The 20,497-nt window shown below is 54.2% G+C and overlaps 9 protein-coding genes across 9 annotated transcripts; 5 read left to right on the plus strand and 4 right to left on the minus strand.

Moving 5' to 3' along the window:
- Nucleotides 1-320: 320 nt before the first annotated feature.
- Nucleotides 321-1,396, plus strand: BO97DRAFT_459785 (uncharacterized protein). The gene is made up of 2 exons (XM_025699302.1): nucleotides 321-727; nucleotides 839-1,396. Exons 1-2 carry the CDS (start codon nucleotides 339-341, stop codon nucleotides 1,362-1,364), a joined length of 915 nt encoding a protein of 304 aa, XP_025548022.1. The 5' UTR covers nucleotides 321-338; the 3' UTR covers nucleotides 1,365-1,396.
- A 479-nt stretch (nucleotides 1,397-1,875) lies between these two features.
- BO97DRAFT_459787 (DUF895 domain membrane protein) lies at nucleotides 1,876-3,385 on the plus strand (the record flags this gene model as incomplete). The annotated part of the gene is made up of 3 exons (XM_025699303.1): nucleotides 1,876-3,002; nucleotides 3,052-3,148; nucleotides 3,194-3,385. The coding sequence occupies 3 exons, from the start codon at nucleotides 1,876-1,878 to the stop codon at nucleotides 3,383-3,385; spliced, it is 1,416 nt and encodes a 471-aa protein (XP_025548023.1).
- Nucleotides 3,386-3,536: 151 nt separating this feature from the next.
- BO97DRAFT_472805 (threonine/serine exporter family protein) lies at nucleotides 3,537-6,236 on the minus strand. Its single transcript, XM_025700173.1, has 2 exons — nucleotides 5,875-6,236; nucleotides 3,537-5,786 (listed from the first exon to the last, which is right to left on the minus strand). The coding sequence occupies exon 2, from the start codon at nucleotides 5,739-5,741 to the stop codon at nucleotides 3,738-3,740; it is 2,004 nt and encodes a 667-aa protein (XP_025548024.1). The 5' UTR covers nucleotides 5,742-5,786; nucleotides 5,875-6,236; the 3' UTR covers nucleotides 3,537-3,737.
- Nucleotides 6,237-7,109: 873 nt separating this feature from the next.
- On the plus strand, nucleotides 7,110-9,785 carry BO97DRAFT_437319 (synaptic vesicle transporter; the record flags this gene model as incomplete). Its single annotated transcript, XM_025697838.1, has 4 exons — nucleotides 7,110-7,230; nucleotides 7,814-7,836; nucleotides 8,239-8,487; nucleotides 8,538-9,785. 4 exons carry the CDS (start codon nucleotides 7,110-7,112, stop codon nucleotides 9,783-9,785), a joined length of 1,641 nt encoding a protein of 546 aa, XP_025548025.1.
- Nucleotides 9,786-9,887: 102 nt separating this feature from the next.
- BO97DRAFT_397446 (glycoside hydrolase family 2 protein) lies at nucleotides 9,888-11,979 on the minus strand (the record flags this gene model as incomplete). Its single annotated transcript, XM_025694141.1, has 3 exons — nucleotides 10,536-11,979; nucleotides 10,096-10,488; nucleotides 9,888-10,017 (listed from the first exon to the last, which is right to left on the minus strand). Exons 1-3 carry the CDS (start codon nucleotides 11,948-11,950, stop codon nucleotides 9,888-9,890), a joined length of 1,938 nt encoding a protein of 645 aa, XP_025548026.1. The 5' UTR covers nucleotides 11,951-11,979.
- Nucleotides 11,980-12,591: 612 nt separating this feature from the next.
- Nucleotides 12,592-14,397, plus strand: BO97DRAFT_397448 (cytochrome P450; the record flags this gene model as incomplete). The annotated part of the gene is made up of 5 exons (XM_025694142.1): nucleotides 12,592-12,813; nucleotides 12,870-13,738; nucleotides 13,805-13,912; nucleotides 13,970-14,133; nucleotides 14,223-14,397. The coding sequence occupies exons 1-5, from the start codon at nucleotides 12,600-12,602 to the stop codon at nucleotides 14,395-14,397; spliced, it is 1,530 nt and encodes a 509-aa protein (XP_025548027.1). The 5' UTR covers nucleotides 12,592-12,599.
- A 402-nt stretch (nucleotides 14,398-14,799) lies between these two features.
- Nucleotides 14,800-16,071, minus strand: BO97DRAFT_480374 (short chain dehydrogenase/reductase family protein). The gene is made up of 4 exons (XM_025700749.1): nucleotides 15,951-16,071; nucleotides 15,689-15,899; nucleotides 15,261-15,635; nucleotides 14,800-15,198 (listed from the first exon to the last, which is right to left on the minus strand). The coding sequence occupies exons 1-4, from the start codon at nucleotides 16,046-16,048 to the stop codon at nucleotides 14,884-14,886; spliced, it is 999 nt and encodes a 332-aa protein (XP_025548028.1). The 5' UTR covers nucleotides 16,049-16,071; the 3' UTR covers nucleotides 14,800-14,883.
- Nucleotides 16,072-16,478: 407 nt separating this feature from the next.
- On the plus strand, nucleotides 16,479-17,592 carry BO97DRAFT_408106 (DUF1769 domain-containing protein). The gene is made up of 3 exons (XM_025695782.1): nucleotides 16,479-16,698; nucleotides 16,775-17,281; nucleotides 17,361-17,592. The coding sequence occupies exons 1-3, from the start codon at nucleotides 16,533-16,535 to the stop codon at nucleotides 17,555-17,557; spliced, it is 870 nt and encodes a 289-aa protein (XP_025548029.1). The 5' UTR covers nucleotides 16,479-16,532; the 3' UTR covers nucleotides 17,558-17,592.
- Nucleotides 17,593-17,612: 20 nt separating this feature from the next.
- Nucleotides 17,613-18,854, minus strand: BO97DRAFT_408107 (uncharacterized protein). Its single transcript, XM_025695783.1, has 3 exons — nucleotides 18,577-18,854; nucleotides 18,068-18,506; nucleotides 17,613-17,980 (listed from the first exon to the last, which is right to left on the minus strand). The coding sequence occupies exons 1-3, from the start codon at nucleotides 18,792-18,794 to the stop codon at nucleotides 17,681-17,683; spliced, it is 957 nt and encodes a 318-aa protein (XP_025548030.1). The 5' UTR covers nucleotides 18,795-18,854; the 3' UTR covers nucleotides 17,613-17,680.
- Nucleotides 18,855-20,497: the final 1,643 nt, after the last annotated feature.

Here is a 20,497-nt window from a genome sequence, read left to right on the forward strand (position 1 = left end):
CGGATCACCGTTGTAGATGATTAGAAATCAGCTGCCCACGTTGTTTGTCATTGGCACCATCCCCGCGATCCCTGTCTGTAGCATCCAACTATCACATGGACGCAATATGCTAACGTCCTGCAGTGCGATTTACATCATCATGTCTGTGTGACCCAATAAAGACCCTCAGTGCAGCTGGATTTATCAGCGTGGGATGACGTGCTCTGTCTGACAAATGCAGATACAGCAGGCGTGGATGAAGCAGCACCGGGTATATAAGTGTCCAGTATCCATGGGCCAATCTCAACGAACATATCCTCGTGTCTATACAGCATCTAAAAGTCAGACAAAGCATCAAAATGGCAGCCGCAGCAGTCCAGATTCCCACCGGAGACATCCACTCTTTCCCAGGCTCCAACGCCTCTTCGTCTGCCCCGCAGACGCAGTCGCAGTATCAACCCCAGCAGGAGCAGCCGCATGACGTGCACACGGTTCTCAACTACATCAAGGAAGTCGAGGACGGGTCACATCTCACGCCTAACTACGTGGGTCAGGCCAACACCTTCGACCGGCCCTCGAACACCGTGTCGACGACGATCCACGACGTGTCCGGTCATGAAGCCGAGCATACGCTGGACAGCCACGGGTTCCAGTTCCATCCGCACATCAGCGCGGAGAAGGAATTCCTCGACGACGAGAAGATCAAGCGAGTGTATTATCCGGAAGTGGACCAGTTGTTGAAAGACGTGTAAGTGCATCGCACCACCACCCCAGCCTACAAACCACCACAACCTCCACCCCAAAAACTCTATCCTAACCAACTTTCCCAACCACCCAACTAACAAACACCCCTACTCAGAACCGGCGCAACACGCACCTTCATCTTCGACCACACAATCCGCCGCCCGTCACCGGACCAAACCCAGCTACGTGCCCCAGTCCACAGAGTCCATATCGACCAGTCCTACCCAGCCGCCATCTCACGGGTATCACACCACCTCCCGAACGAAGCCGACACCCTCCTGAAGGGCCGCTACCAGATCATTAACGTGTGGCGACCGCTGAAGACTGTCCGCCGGGACCCGCTGGCCGTGGCGGCCGCGCACACCGTCGACGACGCCGACCTGATCCCCATCAAGCTGATCTACCCCGACCGCGAGGGCGAGACCTACGCCGTGCGCGCAAACCCGGCGACCAAGTGGTACTACCGGTGTGCGCAGACGCCCGAGTGGGTGACGCTCATCAAGTGCTTTGATAGCAAGACGGACGGCCGCGCGCGCCGTGTCCCGCACAGTGCGTTTGAGGTGCCGGGCACGGAGGGCGAGGAGGCGCGCGAGAGTATTGAGGTGCGGGCTTTAGTGTTTACGCCGGAGGATCGTGAGTAGACAGTTTGGTTTCCTTGGAAGAGGGATCGTGGGATTGGAGTCGGTGGGTGAGGAATGGTGGCAAAGGGAGGAGCGGGTTGGGTAGACTGATATGGGGTTGTTAGGGCTCAGTGAGCGTCTAGTTTGCAATGGGGGTAGTGGTAGTGCCAGATTGCAATTTTTGTTCGCGTGTTAATTATCTCTGTAGTCTGGAGATGAATCTTAAGCTTTAAGCATCCATCTGCAGCTAAAATGCCGTGCGAGCACGTAATTGCCACCCCACACCACAACATTGCTTCCCCGACCAAGACAGACACTTCCTCATGGGTCTAGATTGATGCTGTATCTGCATCATGCAAGGATTTTTGGATGTTTATAATGGTGGTATCACGGGTACCATCCCTTGTTTAGCTGGTTACTGGGCTTATTCTCCACACTTGTCGCTGTACAGTACATCTTGCCTCGAAACTCGTTCCTTTCTCCAGAACCCCGGAACTGTCTTTCACAGTTCCAACCAGACACAGATGCGAATATGTCCGAGAAAACCCTCCAAACCTCGGACGAGGAGCACCAGCCCGAGGAGAGCGCTCCTCCGTCCCCAACCACCAAGCCCGTCTTCTACCGCTCCACAACCTACAACGCGCTCGTCCTCGGGCTCTGCAACTTTCTTGCCCCGGGCCTCTGGACAGCGATGAACTCACTCGGCGGCGGGGGCTCCGAATCACCCTACCTAGTCGACGCAGCCAACGCGCTGACCTTCTGCCTAATGGTGCTCTCCTGCCTCTTCGGTAGCGCAATCGTGCGGCTCATCGGCATTAAGCCGACTCTCATCCTGGGCACAATCGGCTACGCGCCCTACGCAGCAGGGCTCGACACGAACAACCGGTTCCACAGCAGCTGGCTCCTCCTCCTGGGCGCGGCACTCTGCGGCCTCAGCGCCGGGATCTTCTGGCTAGCAGAGAGCAGCATCGCACTGGCGTACCCTGAGCCCTCGCGACAGGGGTTCTTTCTAGGCCTGTGGCTATCGTTCCGAGTCGGGGGCCAGATCCTAGGCGGCGCGATTAACCTAGGCCTGAACGTCGACCGCGCTACCGCCGGCAGCGTCAGCTACGCCGTGTTCCTGATCTTCGTGGCGCTGCAGGCGTGCGGTGCGCTCGCGGGCATGTTGCTCACGCCGCCTGAGAAAGTCCAGCGCTCCGACGGGAAGACCGTGCATTTGCGGATTTCGCAGCATGGGGTGTGGTTTGAGCTGCGGCGCACGGTCGCGCTGCTGTGTACGAGGAATATCCTGCTGATTCTCCCGCTGATCGCCCAGGCTATCTATACTGAGGCGGTCATGTTTACGTATCTTGATCTGTGGTTCAGTGTGCGTGCTCGCGCGTTGGGTAGTGTCTTGTCGGGGTGTTTGGCGCTTATTGCGGGGAATGTGCTTGGGTATGTGCTTGATGGCGCGCGAGGATCGCTCAGGAGTAAGGCCCGGTGGGTGTTTGGTGTGATTATGGCCCTACAGGGCGGCGTTTGGCTGTGGGCTACTGTTATCACGTCGTTCTATAGGGCGAAGGACCAGACAGCGCTGGATTGGGCGGATGAGGGCTTCGTCCGCGGCTGGGTCTTGTATTTGTTTTGGGTGGCCTTGTTTCAGGTGAACTATATGTTCTTGTGAGTCTCCCTCGTGTTGAGGTTTGAGGAGTGTGCTAACGGCTCACAGATATTTCGTGGTGGGCAATCTGGCCCGCAATAAGGGGGAGGTCGTCCGCCTGTCAGCCCTGCTGCGGGGGACGGAGTCGGCCGTGCAGGCTGTTTCGGTGGGTTGAGCTCATCACTGTGGAGAGAGATGCTAACAGGAGCAGTACGGGCTGAGTAGTGTCGGTATCATGGCCTCTGTCGGTGGCACGTATCTCAACTTCGGTCTCTGGGCGGTTTCGCTCGTCCCGGCTTGGTTGGTTGTTCGTCAGATTGGGACAACGCTGGGAGATCGCAAAAGGGAGAGAGAGGATGATCCGTTGGTGGAGGGAGGTCTTGGGCATCTGCAGATGTTATAGAGGTTGGGCAATTCTTGATGTTGATAGTGCATTACATTACCCTTGACTTGATGTAAGAATAACAGTAAGCTGTAGCAGCTCTATAGCATTCGAGCTCCATGTATGTGCTTATGCACATGAGCCGAAACGATAATGTAAAGCTTAAAGGCATGGACAGCAAATCATGTTCAATGCCTCATTGCATGCATGGCCATGCGAGAATACAGATGCAATATATAAACAGACGCAGATCATGCTCCAATGCTCCAAATGCACGAACAATACAAAAACATCAGTCAAACTATAAACAGAGAATGTTATGCTGGTAGCACGACAATGCACATGACTTGATGCAATGAAGATGCCAACGCTATCACAAATTGAATAACCCTCCCTGGCGTTTACCCCCTGGATACACCACCAAGGCCGACAGGAACAGTCCAACGGTAATGCCCAAGGCTGTCTGCACCATACTGATACCTAGACTCAACAACGACGCGACCATCTCGTTGGCCGAGTTGTTGGCCGTGCCCTCCTTCACGGCTTTGGCATACTGCAGACCGGCGACGATGGAACCGCTCGTCGCCAGACCCGACGATACCAGTGTCCATGTCCCCGGTACAATCGCCGCGGCCGCATGGCCGTGCCACACGCGACTGTACAGATTGGCCAACAACCCGATCGTGAATGAGCCGATAATACTCGCCATCTGGTTGCTCAGGTACGTCGTCGCGAAGTAATTGGCCACGTAGCCCGAGACCCCCAGCGTACACATGATCGGCAGCTGGCGCAGGTGGGCCTGGCTCACGATCCCGGCGAAAGCGACGTAGATGGTCACGAACACAAAGTGCTGGATATAGGTATTCCCGTAGATCAGCTGGCTTGACGCCGAGCAGACGGTCTCCTCGCTGGCGTTGGCGTCCATCAGCCCGTAGATAGTCAGGCCCACGGTCACCCCGTAACCCAGGAACAGCGAGTAGATGATCGTGTAGACCAGCCGGATCGAGCCGGCGGTGATCTGGTGCGACTGCAGTTCCAGACTACTGCACAGCACCGAGTATCCCGGCAGGATCAGCGCAATGGCCGACTGCGTCATGGCTGGGAAGCAGAACAGATACTCGCCGTTGTGCCTGATGCTGCCGAACGCCCGCGCCAGGAACGACACCAGCATCGCCACCGTCACCTCCATCACGTTCGAGTACAGCGCCGACCGCGGCGCCAGGATGTACTGCATGAAGCCCATCAGCAGGCCCAGCACGAAGATGATGGGCATGTCGATGGGGCGCGCGCCGAACGCCCACGGCCCAATCGCCACACTGATCACACCAGCAATCAGCACCATCATCCACGGCGAGCGCCACTTACTCTGCCGCGTCAGAATGTCGTCCAGCACCGGCAGCGCCTCTTCCGCCGACATCTTACCGTGCAGCACATTCTTATAGCAGTTATGTATCTCACCCAGCCGGCCCAGATTACACCCCTGGATGATGCGCACCAGCTTGACCTCCGCCGTGCGCGTGAGCGGATCATCAAACGAGATAATCATGCAGCCAGGGATGTACATGAACTGGCCGTGGACGCGGAGCGCGAAGGCGGACATCTGCATATACTCCTCCAGCCGATGGGTGGGGGCACCGCACTTCATCATGACGCGACACAGCTGCATCATGTAGCGCTGGCGCGTGAGCAGCGAGCCGATCTTCTCAGCCAGACGGGTCTCGCGGGCCTTCTTGCGCTCCTTGGCGCTGCGCGGGTCGTCGTCGTACCACTTCTTCTTGCGGCGCTTGCGCACCTCGCTGGGCAGCGGGCCCAGAGCGTCCTCGGACTGCGTGGGGATCGTGCCGTTGGGCGGCGGCTTCTCGGGGTCGTGCCCCATCTGATGGCCCAGCAGATGCCACAGCACGCCGCCCATCAGATTGGCCTCCTTCTCCGCCGCCTCCTCGGTCGGCGTGCGATGCACCTGCTCGCCCAAGCCCAGCTTGCTGACCAGCAAACTGGCGTCTGCCCCAAGCAGCGACTGCAGCTGGCTGGCGTACGAGTCCTCCCCACTTTCCCCCGGCGCCAGCATCTCCCGCATCTCGATGTCTTCCTGATATCCGTAGTCCTCCGGGTGCCAGGCGGAATCCAGTCCATCGCCGCCGTCGGGGTCGCGGCCCAGCTTCTCCGCCAGGTGCGAGGTTCCTTCTTTGATTGCTTTGAAGAGCACGCCCCATTGATGGGAACCGCCGCCGCCGGAGTTGGCGGCGTTATCGTGGCCGGTCAACGGCCGCTCGTCGGCGTCATGGTCATGGGCGGTGCGATCGTCGGCAGCGTGCGAGTCGGGGCCGGAGCTGGCCTTGGAGTGGATGGGATCGAGGGTCTCGGTTGAACTAGACATGGTGGAGGGGCGTCGGCATAATCAACAGTCGGTTAGGCACGGATCCTGCAGAACGAAGACATAGCGGTCAGTAGGAGGGTTTGTGGGGAAGGATGCACAAGCCATGTGTACGCAGGTGACAAGCACCACTCACATGCTGTAATATGATGACGGGAAGAGCTGGCTAGGCAGCAGGTTTGTGAAGAACACAGCGGGGAAACAGAGGATGGAAGGAAAAAAAGAAGAAGAAGAAGAAACGAGAAAACGTGGAGACAGTCCGGCTGGGGAAGACAGCCAGCAAACGTGCAGCCAGTGAAGTCATCACCCATTCGATCGACCCACCGGCGATTCGTGGCGATGAGGGGAAATTGCCAAGACTGGTAGTAGTCGAGATCACGACGGTGAGGCCGCGGTGTGTCCTTCGTGCAGCATTATTTTAGGACAGATGAAAATTGAGCGTAGCGAGCCAGGGCGCAAAGGCCACGCGGAGGACGCGAAGAAAAGGAGAAAAACTTCACTCCGGGGGAAACGTGAGAGTGGAAACGGTGGAAATGATGGGATGGAACCGCGGGACACTGGCAGCCATCATCCCAAACCCCCTGGCCTGCCATTATTGGAAATCAAGTGAAACAACGGCGGTTGAGCCCCCACCGCAAAGCTTCGCTTCGCTTGGCACGGGGTTTAGACGAGGTCGGGGAGGAGATTAGGGGCTGATGGCTGAGGGGATGGCTGTCTGGATCGTGAACTATCTATAGATCTTACTGGACTAGAAACACGGGCTGGGGACGAGCTGTTCGAGAAGCAATAATGGGGGGGATTATAGACGGGGGGTGGACCAAAGTAGGGCAAAATATGAAGGGGAAGCGAGGAATGAAGGGATGTCAGGTGATTGCCGTCCCGTGATCTAGACCGTTTTTTGACTGGTGGAGGATGTGGGACTGAAGACTGGTCTGGCCAATCGTATTGATACACGCTTGTATCGTGATTCATACGCGTATAACAATGCATAACTTCGCATACCCCTTCATAATGGACAAAAGGCAGAACAGCAGAACAGCAGAACAGCGACAACAAACAAGAGAGTTCAGGACCTAAGCGCACTGATTGCATATAAGTGACAGTTTCGTGGTCTATGCGCATGAGATATGTGCGTGTTTAGATTTGTGCAGATCTATATATCCTCTACTACCTCCTTGCGGTCCTCAGCAACTAAAACTTCGCCTTCTCCAACACAGCCTGAAACTGCTTCTCAAAGAAGTCCGCCAATTGATTGTACCTGTCAAGGCTGTCAGCATTCTCTTCACTCAAAAGTGCAGAAACTACTTACCCCCGCGTGTACTCAGCCAGACTCTCCTCCCCCTCCAAGTTAGCCCGGGCCCCCATCCAGCCATGCCACATGGTATTGTAGGTTCCCACATGGCCACCGACCCCATTCTCTGCTATTATCTTGGTATAGGCGTCCATTGCATCGACAGGCTCATCCTTAGACGCCAGCACAATGTGGGGAATAGTCAATCGCTTAGCGTCCTCAGCTTCCATGCGTCTATTCCTGTCAGCAAGCACTCCTCCAACTTGGAAGATAGAGAAACATACCCCGGGTGCACCTGGCCCGATGCAATGAACGGCGTGTCTGGTCCGGACGAGAGAACCGCGACCTGCGACTATTAGCATTGATCATCTCAAGCTGGACCATTCGAGATCGAGCCTACCTTTCCACCCCAGCACAGTCCAGTCACAGCCCACGCCTGCACACTCGGGAACCGATTGCGGTAGCCTGGGAGTGCATCGCTCAGCACCTTGCTTGCCTCCGTGTAGGATGCCCGAGTCGTGACGAACTTGGTCAGTGCCTCCTGCTTCTCAGGAGTGTCGGGAGGCAGCCAGGAGTGATCAGCCTTCTCGCCGTGGAAGAAATCTGGGATAAGAACCACGGCGTTGAGGCGAGTGGCCAACAGGTCGGCTCCTTGGAGGGTCTGGCTCGCGAGGCCGAATATGTCGTAGATGTCAATGAGGCCGATAGAGGCATCCTGGGCACCGGTGACATCTGCCGCGGTCAGTTGCAAGAGTCGAGTATTCAGGTTAGACAGTACCAACAGGTGTTCAGTCCAGCAATGCCCTCGTAGGTGCCTTTGGGAGTATATCCCTGGGCAATCACGGGGGGAATGGTGCGACAGGCTTCACAAGTCATGATGAGAATGATGTGTCAGTTACGGTAGATGTTCGAGATGAAGATAAGACCATCCCAAACTTCAGAGGGAATTGTGGCAGCTATAAATCCGTGGCTGTCACAGTAAACAATCCGTCATGGGCCTGAACCGGCAACCGGCCGGACTGTGATGTGGTTGGCTGCACGGCCCTGTCGATCCACTTCTCATGCGGAAACGGGCCGGAACCGGCATTTACAGAGCTGTAGTATAAAAGTTGGAGGAGTGAGGGTTAACTTGATATCGCGTTGAGGGGACAATGCTCTGCAGTGATAGCTATCATGGCGTCTTCCACTGTTGGGGATATTGTTCCTCAGGAAAGATTGGAAACCACCCAAGACATCCCTGATATCGAAAGCACTCCTAAGACAAAAGATGCCCCTCCACCAGACACTCCCTACAGCGTCCTTTCTGAACGACAGAAGATCTGTCTCATGATCTTCGCCTCATTCGCAGGCGTGATATCTCCTCTATCGAGCTCGATCTACTTCCCAGCCCTTACCTCCTTGGCCGACGCCATGCATGTTTCCACCACTCGCATCAACCTCACCGTCACGATGTATCTGGTATGTATGTACTGTACCTGATCGTGTCGAGGCAGCATTAACAGTCTCAGATTTTCCAAGGCATTGCTCCCTCGTTCACTGGCGCGTTCTCCGACACCCACGGTCGTCGTCCCGCCTACCTGATCTGTTTTGTGCTCTACCTAGGGGCTAACATCGGCCTGGCCTTACAAAATAACTACACAGCATTAATGATCCTGCGGTGCCTACAAGCCTGTGGTAGTAGCGGAACGATCGCCCTGGGAAGTGCCGTGGTGGCCGATGTGTCCACTCGCGCTGAGCGAGGCAAATATATCGGCTATGCTAGCCTGGGAGTGACCCTGGGCCCGGCTCTAGGGCCAGTGATTGGGGGTCTGATCGACCATTTCCTGGGATGGCGCTGGATCTTCTGGTTTCTAGTCATTGTCTCCGCCGTCTTCCTCGTTCTCATCGCCCTGGCCTTCCCCGAGACCTGCCGCGCCGTCGTAGGGAATGGATCCATCCCTGCAGCCCGCTGGAATCGACCCCTCCTACATATCCTCGAGCCCACCATCACAGCTCCCACTACCGCTACTTCGACCCCAATGCAGCCGAAGAACAAACACCCTCTCAATCCATTCCTCTCCGCCCGTCTAGCCGCCGACAAAGAAAACGCCCTCATTCTCATCTATGGCGCCCTTCTATACGCCGGCATCGCCGCCGTGCTGACCACCCTCTCCACCGAACTGACAACGCGCTACCACTTCAACGCCATACAAGTCGGCCTCTGCTACCTGCCCATGGGAGTGGGCAGCCTCACTTCACGCTGGACCGTGGGACTACTCCTGGACCGGGCCTTCCGACGCGCAGCTCACCGCAGCAACCTGCCGATCATCAAAAACCAGCAACAGGACATCGCGGCCTTCGATATCGAGCGCGCCCGGCTGATAGTCACCATCCCGCTGGTCTACGCCGCCGCCGTGGGCTTCGTCGCTTACGGCTGGGTGTTGCGGTACCGGGTCTCGCTCGCGGGGCCGATGATCACCCTGTTCGTGGGCAGTCATCTCCTCACGGGCGCGTTCACCGCGGTGAACACCCTGATGGTCGATGTGAATCGGCGGAGTCCCGCCACGGCGGTCGCGGCGAATAATCTCTTTCGGTGCTTGCTGGGGGCCGGGGCGACGGCGATCGCGGCGCCACTGATTGGGAGGATCGGTATTGGGTGGACGGCGACGCTGATGGCCGCGCTGTGGGTGGTCGCCAGTCCGTGTATTTGGATGGTCTATTTTTGGGGGTTTAAGTGGAGGAGGGATTTGCTGGGCAAGGAGGTGCAACAGGGCTAATTGTAGGAGGGACTCTGGGGATAGATATACTGGATTATGACTGCGTCGGCGTTACAAGTTTCTGTATAGAGGATTATTCTTCAGCATCGACCCCTTATCACCTCATTTTGGCGCGACATGGTCGTGGTAGTATCTCTGCGCTGCATCCATGATCGCCTTGACCCTCTCTGCTGGCACTTTTTCCTTCCGGTCATAGGAGTACAGACCGTTCACCTCTTGCTCGATGTCGCATCTGCAAGTAATGTTCAGTTCGCAGTGGGTTATTGGTTGACATGCGTGATGCCATAGATTACCAAAGAAAAAGACTTACAGCTGGGTGTAGACCATTCCACACGTGTGTCCACCCTTGACAACAGCCATCACCAATCGCTCCAAACGACTGAGAAAGTCCTCTGGATCGCTCGCTGTCGTGTAGCCCCAATCCCTCTCCCCTGCTGCAGTGCCCTTGGCAGGAATGATATTGACTCCGCCGAACTCGGAGCAGATGACCGGCGCCCCGGGTGTGTGTCTGGCGCCTGCATCGCCCTCCACAGCTGGCACAAACATGTCGTGATTAGCCTTGGGACCGAGAATGCCTTGTGCGAAATCAGCACAGGTGGTCGCCAGCTCGGTCGAGTCCGCATAGTCGTGATAGGTGGTCAGATCGGTGAGGATATGCTCCCAGCCGCAGTTGTCGTTGATGGGACGGGTTGGATCAAGGGTTCTAACATGATCAGCGGGTAGTGTCCAAGCAGTCATCGAGACACTCACTTGGTCATATGGTAGACGGTTCGGATATGATTTCGCTGGTCAATGTCGTCCTTCAACGACGGATAGCCCCAGCTCTCGTTGAACGGCGTCCAGGCCACAATGGAAGGATGATTGATATCCCTCTGGACAGCCTCCATCCACTCACCATTGAAGCGCGAGACATACTCATCGCTGAAGTCATACGCATTGGCAATCTCCCCCCACACCAAGAACCCTAATCGATCAGCCCAGTACAGGAAGACCGGATCCTCAACCTTCTGGTGCTTGCGACAGCCGGTGATGCCCATCTTCATCGCCAGCTCGATATCCGTCCTGAGCGCCTCCTGCGACGGGGGCGTCAGACCCGTGCCCGGCCAGTAGCCCTGATCCAGCACCAGCACCTGGAAGTAAGGCTTGTCATTCAGCCGGAAAGTGCCATCGGCATTCTGCCACGACACACGACGCATCCCCGTAGTCGTGATAACCTCATCGACCAGCTCCCCCTTTGCATCAAACAGCCGCAGCGTCAAATCGTACAGAACCGGATGCTCGGGCGCCCAAAGCGCGACCCCATCTCTCCAACATCCCGGCACATTAAACGGCGCCTTCCCCGCCAACAGCCCTAGATCCTGCACACGCATATCCACATTCAAGCTCACGCGATCCGAATCCCCCTTCAGCTCCTGCCGACAAGAACTAACCCTCACGCCCGCCAACTTCGCCTCAACCTCAACAGCCCCCTTCATCCCGACCCTCCTCCCTACGACCGCCACCCGTGCCCTCAACCTCCCACCCCGTATATCATCCCCCCGCAACACCGTCCCCTCACTCGGCCCCCCAATCCGGAAGGGCGGCACACTTTCCACCCAGACATCCTGCCAGATCCCACTCGTCGGCGTATAGAAGATACTCTCCGACACAGGCTTCCAATACTGTTTGCCCCGCGGCTGCGTCAAATCGAACGGCGAATCCCGCACCCGCACCGTTACTCGCCTCTCTTTAGGACCGTCAGCATTACCCCCACCATTACCCAGGGAAACAAAGGCATCAGTAATGTCCAGATCAAACGCCACATGGCCCCCGCGATGCCCGCCGACGAACCGCCCCTCCACCCAGACCGAGCACTCGTAGTCGACCGCTCCGAAGCGGAGGACGAGGCGATGGCCCCGCTCGTGCTCGACGGGCGTCCGGATGTCGGGGATGGTGCGCTCGTACCAGAGGATCTCGTGGGCTTCGTGCTGGCCTAGACCTGAAGCTGGGACCTGAAAGGCGTAGGGGACTTGGATGCTTTGTGCTTGGGCTGAAGGGAGGCCGGTTTGCGGCCAGTTCTCGTTCAGGCCGGTGTCTGCGTCGTCGAAGGCGAAGGTCCATGGGCCGTTGAGGGAATGCCAGGTTGGCGAGGGGCGGGTAAAATCTGGGCGTGGGTAGGGGGGCATTTTCGATGTAGTGATGATATTGACTGGGATAATATGGTATGAGTCGAATGGAGGGGGAGAGGTAGTGTTGCGTTGCGAAAGGTGTGTGTGCAGCGTGAAGAATATTCAGTGATCGTCAATTAACCCCGCGGCTATGACGTGTTCGGGAAATAAGACCCCCTCAGCTCGGTTTCATATAGACTCTCCATGCCTGCACAAAGGTATTGTTCCGTGAGTGCGCTGCAGATGTCACATGCAGGTGCCTGTGTGTGCAATGGGCTGTCTAGATTTAATGCTGACACCCTCAGCCAACGGTTAGGGCAACCGAGTGGGAGCTTGGACCCGCTTGCAACACACTCAATAGACCAAATCCTGTATCCTCCGATGCTGCGAGGAGGGGTAACTGGCCAAGACGGATATCGACGCTGCTGATAGGGTCCACTGGGCAGTTTAATCTGCGGGGGTGCATTTAGGGTCGGTGGCGTGCAGCTGTGCACTTCGTTATTCGATAAATACGACAGGGATTCAGATTAAGTCTCGCCGATTTAGCCGAATGCCCGCGGATTTGCTGGGTGACTCGTATCGCATTGATGAAGGCTCGACTATATATGTCTGTCCTCCTCTGCTATCATGATGTCCTTCTGTTCTGTCCCACGGTAGTACACACACCATGGAGCTTCTAACGTCTGACAATGCGTACTTGCTCGGGGTAGGGCTCCTGGCATATGCCGTCCTGAGGACCCTCTACCGACTTTACTGGCACCCCCTCAGCCGTGTCCCTGGTCCCAAGTTGGCCGCCATATCCAGTCTCTATGAGTTCTACTACCAGTGCATCCAGCACGGCCGGTACCACTTCCAACTGGTGAAGATGCACAAGCAATACGGTACGTATATCCGCCCCGCGCCTCCCGTCCAGCCCTAACTGACCCTCCACCCCCAGGCCCCATTGTCCGCGTCGGCCCCAACGAAGTCCACATCATCGATCCGACTTTCTACGAGGAGATCTACTCATCCAGTACACGTCGTCGCAACAAGACGCCGCAGTATGGCCCCCAGTTCGGCATGCCGGAGTCAATGTTTGCGACAATCGACCACCAGCACCACCATGCCCGCCGCGCGACCATCAGCCACTTCTTCTCCAAACGCTCCATCCAGTCCCTGTCGCCTATCACCGAGCGCTGCGTGCTGAAACTCATGCAGCGTCTACAGGAGTTTCATGACGAGGACAAAGTGATCCGGCTGGACGACGCGTTCGCAGCCATGACCTCGGACGTGATGACGTACTACTCGTACGGCGCGAGCCAGGGGTTCTTGGAAGACCCGAGCTTTCGCAGCGAGATCCGCACCCTGGTCAACGAGTTCGCAGCGACCGCGCACCTCAACCGCTTTCTTCCATGGATGTCGATGATTCTGCGGCGCATCCCGCCGCGCATCCTGGCCATTCTGCAGCCCGGCCGCGCCAGCACCCTCGACTACCTGAGCAGCATCCACGCCCTCTCCACACAATCCATCGACACCGACACCACAGCCCCGCGCGAGCACAAACCCGCCAAGCACAAGACCATCTTCTCGCAACTGGCCGACCCCAGTATCCCGGCCAGCGAACGCACCCGCGGCCGCTTCCAAGACGAGGCCATCCAATTCCTGATGGCGGGGACTGAGACCACCTCCAGTGCCTTGACATACGCTGCATACATCCTGGGCAGTCGCAAGGAGTTCCTGGAGCGGCTGCGCGAGGAACTGAAGACCGTGCTCCCGACGCCAACGAGTACCGCCAGCTGGACGGAGCTGGAAAAGTTGCCGTATCTGGTGCGTGCTCTTGCAGCAAGCCGTATTCTCCCCAGCCCCCGCTAACATGCTGATGAACGGCTATAGACAGCGATAATCACCGAGACCCTTCGTCTCTCGGCCCCAGTCATGCGCTTACCCCGCGTCGCACCGACCGAAACGCTGACCTACAACGGATACGAGTTGCCGCCTGGTGTATGTTCCCCCTCCCCCTGCCTTCAGGCTTTCACGCATCCATACTGAATCAGAAAGACTACCCTGAGCGCCTCCGCCTACTTCATCCACCGCGACCCCACCCTCTTCCCCGAAGGCGATACCTTCAACCCCGACCGCTGGCTGCAGGGCGAGAAAAGCGAGCATCTGAAGCGGTACATGGTGGCCTTTTCAAAAGGCAGTCGCGCGTGTGTGGGCATCAAGTACGTTACCTCCCCTTTTGCCGTGTTAGCCCATTAAAGAGGTTGGGAATGAGAGAACCAGACGATGGATACTAATTTCTCTGCGTTAGTCTCGCGTACAACGAGCTGTACCTGGCACTCGCGTACTTTGTGCGGCGGTTCGACTTTGAGTTGTACGATACCACGCCGGAGGATATGGAATTGGTGGCTGAGACGGTGCTGCAGGTGACGAGGAGGGGGTTTCCGACGGTTTATGCGCGGATTACGGGGGTGGTTGGGGAGTAATCGATTGTGGGTGGTGTGAAGTCTAATAAAAGCCCCGAAGAAGAGGGGATGGGGGATGGGGAGGTAATGGTGTGTGATGTAGATTGTGCTAGGTCTAGCGGTAATTACTCTCTCTAAGGGGATTGGGTTAATCTTTTCATTCTTGTGGTGTTGTTACTATAGCCCTTCGTGATGGCCTCGTATGCGCCCGTCAAAGACTGGGACACTCGTGATGGGATCTGGTAACCTCCTCACACAAGATATGCTCATTGGCTTTGATGAACCTAGACGATAATTTATTTATCGGGATGATTGATGCACCACCGCATTACTTTGATAGGTAAAGAGGTGTGCTAGTGAAGGTAGTCTACAAACAGTTCCTATGATCCATCGGCAGCTGCATGGGTTCGCCATCTCGGCAACGTGCATAATTGCATCAATCATGAAGTAGATACATTACCGAACATACTATTATAAGATTGCTGATGGACACGCTAAGAAAACAACTCATGCGCTTGCATTCCAATCCACGACTGCATCCTCACCGGCCTTCTCCTTGATCAGCCGGTGGCTGAGATCCCAGAGGGCAACTCCTAGCGTCGGATCAGAAGCCTGACTGGACTCCTTGCCCGGCTGCGCAACATCACTGAAGTACCAACCGTTCCACCCCTTCTCTTCCACCTCAGGGCTCGTCGCAGCCCACAGGGCACTGAAGGAGCCCTGCTCGACATTGCGGCCCACAGCTAGCATCAGCTTGCTCAGGATGTTGCCGAACAGGCCTGGGTAGGCGTCCTTCCACTGCTGTTGCATCGCGGTGTTAACCTGCACATGAATACACTCGTTAGCACGGCCGTGTCGCTGAACAAGCGAAGACTCAGACTTACCGCGCCCGGATGCACCGAAAGAGCATAGATGTTATCGTTGTTAGGTTTGATGACGCGGTCCAGCAGGCCGTACTTGACGCCGAGGATGATGGCCAGCTTGGTGCGGCCGTACAGCTCGGTGTTGCCGACCTCGGGGTTGTTCAGCTCCTCCAGCGAGGCGAAGTGGGTGTTCGGGGGCGCGTTGCGGTGCTGTTCAGACGACTCGAAGACGATGCGCGGGGCGGGGGTGTTGGGCAGCTTGGACGTCTTGCGCAGGAGAGGGTAGAGCTGGTTAACGACGTAGAACTGGCCCAGCCAGTTGACCTGGAAGTGGCGGTCGATGCCGTCGTGGGTTTCGCCGTACTGGTTGGCGTTGATGCCCGCCGAGAGGATGAGCTGGTAGAGTTAATATGACATTATTCCGTTCATACGCTTGGATGGCTACGTACCAGGTCCAGCCGCTCTTCACGCTTGCGGATGCCTTCGAAGACCTCGCGCACCTCCTTCAGGTTGCCCATGTCGCAGGGCACCCATTCGATCTGGGCGTTCTCGCCCGCCTCTTTCTTGATGCTCTCGATCGCCGACTGGCCTTGCTCCTCCTTGCGGTTTACCATGATTACCCGGGCGCCATTGAGCACGAATGCACGAGCGACCTCGTAGCTATGTTTGTTAGCTGAGAAAATTGGGGGTATCTGTGGTGAGTCGACTTACCCGATCCCCAAAGCGCCGCCGGTAATCAGAGCCACGCGACCGGTCAGGTCGTGGATCTCCTTCTTCGGACCGATAATGGGCTGTAGTACTGACTGCATTATGATTAATTTAGATGTGTGAGAGAAGAGTATGTAAATTGAGTAGTCGTTGCACTCTTGGGAAGTATTTATAGGGCAGTCAACAGAAGTGGTGTCAACAGCGCGTAAGTATGATATCAGCCCTGCCGCATCCACTTTTCCCCCATCGGGCAATGGCCAACCCTACAAAACCGGGCATCCCTGGGAAAGTCCGACATTGCATGCAGACTGACTGACTGGCCGTAGCTGTAAGTGCCACATGAGTAATCTACTTGTCACAGTGTCTCACTTGGTGTGACTTTCACATGCACTTGGTTGATCGATGCTGGTCAGAGGTAAAGAATGGCGATAAGATAAGAGCTGGTTCAGTACCCCACCTACGTCATCACTGATAAGATATTTCAAGATTATCTTCCCTGAAAGAATCAGTACTCCGTACACTTCTTCTATACTATTATTCCCTATTACCCTCCGTCACCACCCTAATCACTACATCCATCACACTATGTTCACCAGCAACAAAGCTCCAGACCAACGACTCCGCATCACAGTCGGCCCAAAGTATGACCCGCAAACGCATCAAAGCGTGCAAGTCAACGGCGCCGAGCCCATCCGCATTGAAAGCCCACACCTGACAGCCGACATCTGGGTGCGCATCCAAGACTACACCGGTAGGATCACTCAAGCCCTAATCCAAACCCCCAGCCTACCCTTTCCAGCACTGCAACTCCTCTAACAACAAAGAAGGCTATCCAACGACCTCCCCGCGCACAAACCCCTACTTCAACCACGAAGTGACCTCCCGAAACCGCTACTCAATCACCCTCTCCCTCACCTTCAAGCAAGCCGTGAACGGCAACGACCTCCTCTTCGGCAACGACTTCGACCACCCGATTCGCGACTACCTGCCCCCCGGTTTCGGGACGGCCTTCCGCATCGTCAAGACCATGCTCGACCCCTCGCTGGACGGCGACGCCCACGCCGACAAGCCGTATCTGTACAGTCCCGCGCTGGCCTCGTGGAACCAGTTCCATATCGGTGATGTCACGAATGCGCTGCCGGCGGTGTCCGATCCGGTTATCCTTGAGGGCGCGGATGGGTCTGGGATGGAGGTGCGCAATACATACGCTATCCCTGAGGATGCGGCGGCGCGGACGAAGCATTTTCGGGCGGAGGAGAAACGGGCGGAGTTTGAGTTCGAGGCCGGTAGGGTTTATCAGGCGGATTTTGGGAATCCGTATTTGGACTTTAATGGTAAGTCTTTTCTTCTTTTTTCGCTGGGGTGTAGGGTGAGATCTCACGGTGGTTGGGAGGGGCTTGGCTGACTGATTAGAATTCTCGATCCATATCCCCGGCATCACGTTGAATATTAGTAAGTATGTGAGTGAGAAGAATAATGTGCTGCGGTATGTCTTGAAGAACCGCGCAACCGGGGAGGAGTATCTCGTCATTGGGTTTACGGTCGTGTTAGATGAGGAGCAGGAGGAGGATACAGAAGAGAACAAAGAAGTCGTCGACGAGGTGGATTAGAGGCTAGATACAACGTTAGCGAGGTACAGATACACGATGCAATGCAAACTTTCATGATTCGTCAACTAGACATTAAGATATCCCTATGTTGCTGTCTACACATCTAACTTATCTTCAAGACATCTACGCATCGCCCTTGCCCCGTACAGTCGACATACTGACCCTTCCCCCTCCTCTCGACCTTCTCCTGCTTCGTCCCACATTATCACCCAATCGCTTCGACGACACCACCACCACCGCACTCAGCACGGCCACCGCATAGAAGAAATACTCGACGTACATCTTCGCCTGCTGCTCCCGGACTACTTCGTCCGTTTGAGCGAGCGTCACCTTGCGGAACGCTCCATCCACGTACCCCACCAAATCTGTCAGCGCCAGCCCCAGCGCCGACACGATGAGCAGGGGGATGAAGAAGCCGAGTTCCTAGCCACACAAGATTAGCATTCTTGCCAGCATCATCACGAATCCCGACCCAAGTCCCATGCGGATGATCGGGGGATAGATACTCACCCCGCCCCTCAAATGCCTCGCCCGCACCACCGCCCACCCCATCCGACCTCCAGCAACCACCATCCCAAGAACCTCCACCACATAAACCGCTGTCCGCAACCGCCGTTCCTGCTTCTCCAGCCCTTTCAGCTCCGCATACATAAACCCAGTCCGATACACCAGATCCACGATCTTCGTCTGCACGGCCACGGCAGCTAGAACCAACACGCCCAGCACCCCCACGATAATCGAATGCGGGATGAGGATCCACCGGTCGATGTTCTTTGTGCTGGCGCCGTAGTGCAGCCGGCGACAGATGGGCAGGAGGATGAGCGCGAAGAGAGCGAGTTTGCCCAGCAGGACTAGCCAATCGACTGGGACGAAGGCGCGCGTGGCGTGGTTGGTGGTCAGGACGGCGCATTCGGCGAGCGTCGTTGTGATGACTCCTATGAGTTGGGCGCTGTGAGATATTAGAGTACTTCAGCGAGCGAAGGGGAAGCAAGGGGTGAGGAGGGAAGGTGGTGGCGCACAGGAGCATGAACGTCAAGGAGATGGTGAGGAGGAGCCACGAGATGACGGATCGGCGTTTATTCTCGCTGGCAGCGAAACGGGTGAGCGCGACAAAGAACAGACTCAGGAAGATGAGGAAGTAGACTGCGTAGCAGGCGATGTTCACGCGCGAGGTCTGAGTGGAAAAGGCCTCGTTGGCGCGACACTGGCCGCTCTTTGCGCGCGCGAAGAGCGCCATTGCTGGGCTGGAGTCGCTGCGCGCTCGCCGGGCCATGGGGATAACTATCACTGACAGAAATTAGGCAAGGGAAGACCTGGGGCAGGCAGGGTCCGCGTACTTAAATTAGGCCAGCACATTCATTCATGTCATTCATTCATTGATCAGGCAGGGTTGCCGGGGCACGGGGCACAGTCAAAGCCGTCGATCGCGGGAAAAGACCTGCCGTGATTGGATGTGCAACATTAAAATCACACAACCCAATACGAGAGTCGGCACAGCTTAACCTTGAATACGAATCCTAGGTCTGAAACTAGGGTCTTCCCACAAGTGGACATCCGTTCCAAAACAGGCTGAGATTATACGATATAACCTTCTAAATCCAGGATCCCTTTAAAAAGCTATAAGTAGCTTTAATTATATATATCTTAGCTGAGTATATAACTCCAAAATTATAGAAATTATTTATATAATATTTCTAAGGTAATTAGTACTAAGCCAGTTAAGTAGAAGTATAATATCCTCAATAAGATTTTTAGGAAAGAGTATAATATAGTAGCTGTCTATATATATCTATATGTTATTGAGATATTTTATTCATAAAGAAACTGTAGTATTGACTTTACTACTTGATAATCCTACTATTAGGTCTATTAAAGCTGTGGAAAAGATATAGTATAATCTACTACTATTTATTCTTATAGTTATATTATTATTAGAGTGGCTTAACCTGACCGTTATACCTTAACCTTAACCTGACCATAACCTGGCAGTTAGGTTAAGGTATAAAAAGTGATTTAACTGTATAGTTAAGGTTAGGTTAATGTTATGGGACCAAGGCCCTGATATAGAGCTCGGCTTCAGGCACCAGTTGGCACCTGAGGCCTCGCACGCTATGTACCGAACTAGCGCTAGCTTAGCACACACATAAAAGAATTTCGTACGAACAGATGAAATAGCTCCCCAGCTATTTCTTCTTGTTCAAAGGCACGTTTCGATTAGCACAATCCATCCGTCCCGTAACATTTTCTAAATAAATACAGATTTTATAAAATATAATAATAATATTAAGTTTAATAAATTAATATATTTAATTTATATTCTATAATATTTTATAAATTAGTAATAGAAGATAATAGTTTTTTATTATTCATTTATTTAATTTTTAGTAATTAATATAGAATTATATATTATTATCTAGTTTCTGAACTAGTAGGATTAGTATTATAGTAGATAATTAATTAACTTATATAAATCTTTTTTTAAATAGATTTATAAATATTTTTTGTAAGTAGAGTAGTTCTTCTTTATACTATAAAAAAATTTATAAAATAGTAGTTTTTTAATATTATTAATATTATATTTTAGTAGAATCTTATAATTAATCTCTAGATAATAAGATAGTAATTTCTTAACTAATTATTAATTAAAGATATTTAATTATTTCTAATAATATTTTAATAGCTTATTCTTTAAATTAGTATATTTTTTAGTTATAATATTTTCTTAATATTATCTAATATAACTTTCCTAATCTATAGTTAACTTAATATTAATTTATTATTTAAAAGATAATAAATCATTAATTCTATAATTTATTTAATATATAGTACTTTAAATTCTTTAGATTTAACTAATTAATTTATATAATTTTAATATCTTATTTATTCTTCTGTCTTTATAAATATATCTAAATATCTTTTTTAAATAGAATATTATTTATT

This window comes from Aspergillus homomorphus (genome assembly GCF_003184865.1).
Source record: "Aspergillus homomorphus CBS 101889 unplaced genomic scaffold BO97scaffold_43, whole genome shotgun sequence".
NCBI classification, from domain to species: Eukaryota; Fungi; Ascomycota; class Eurotiomycetes; order Eurotiales; family Aspergillaceae; genus Aspergillus; species Aspergillus homomorphus.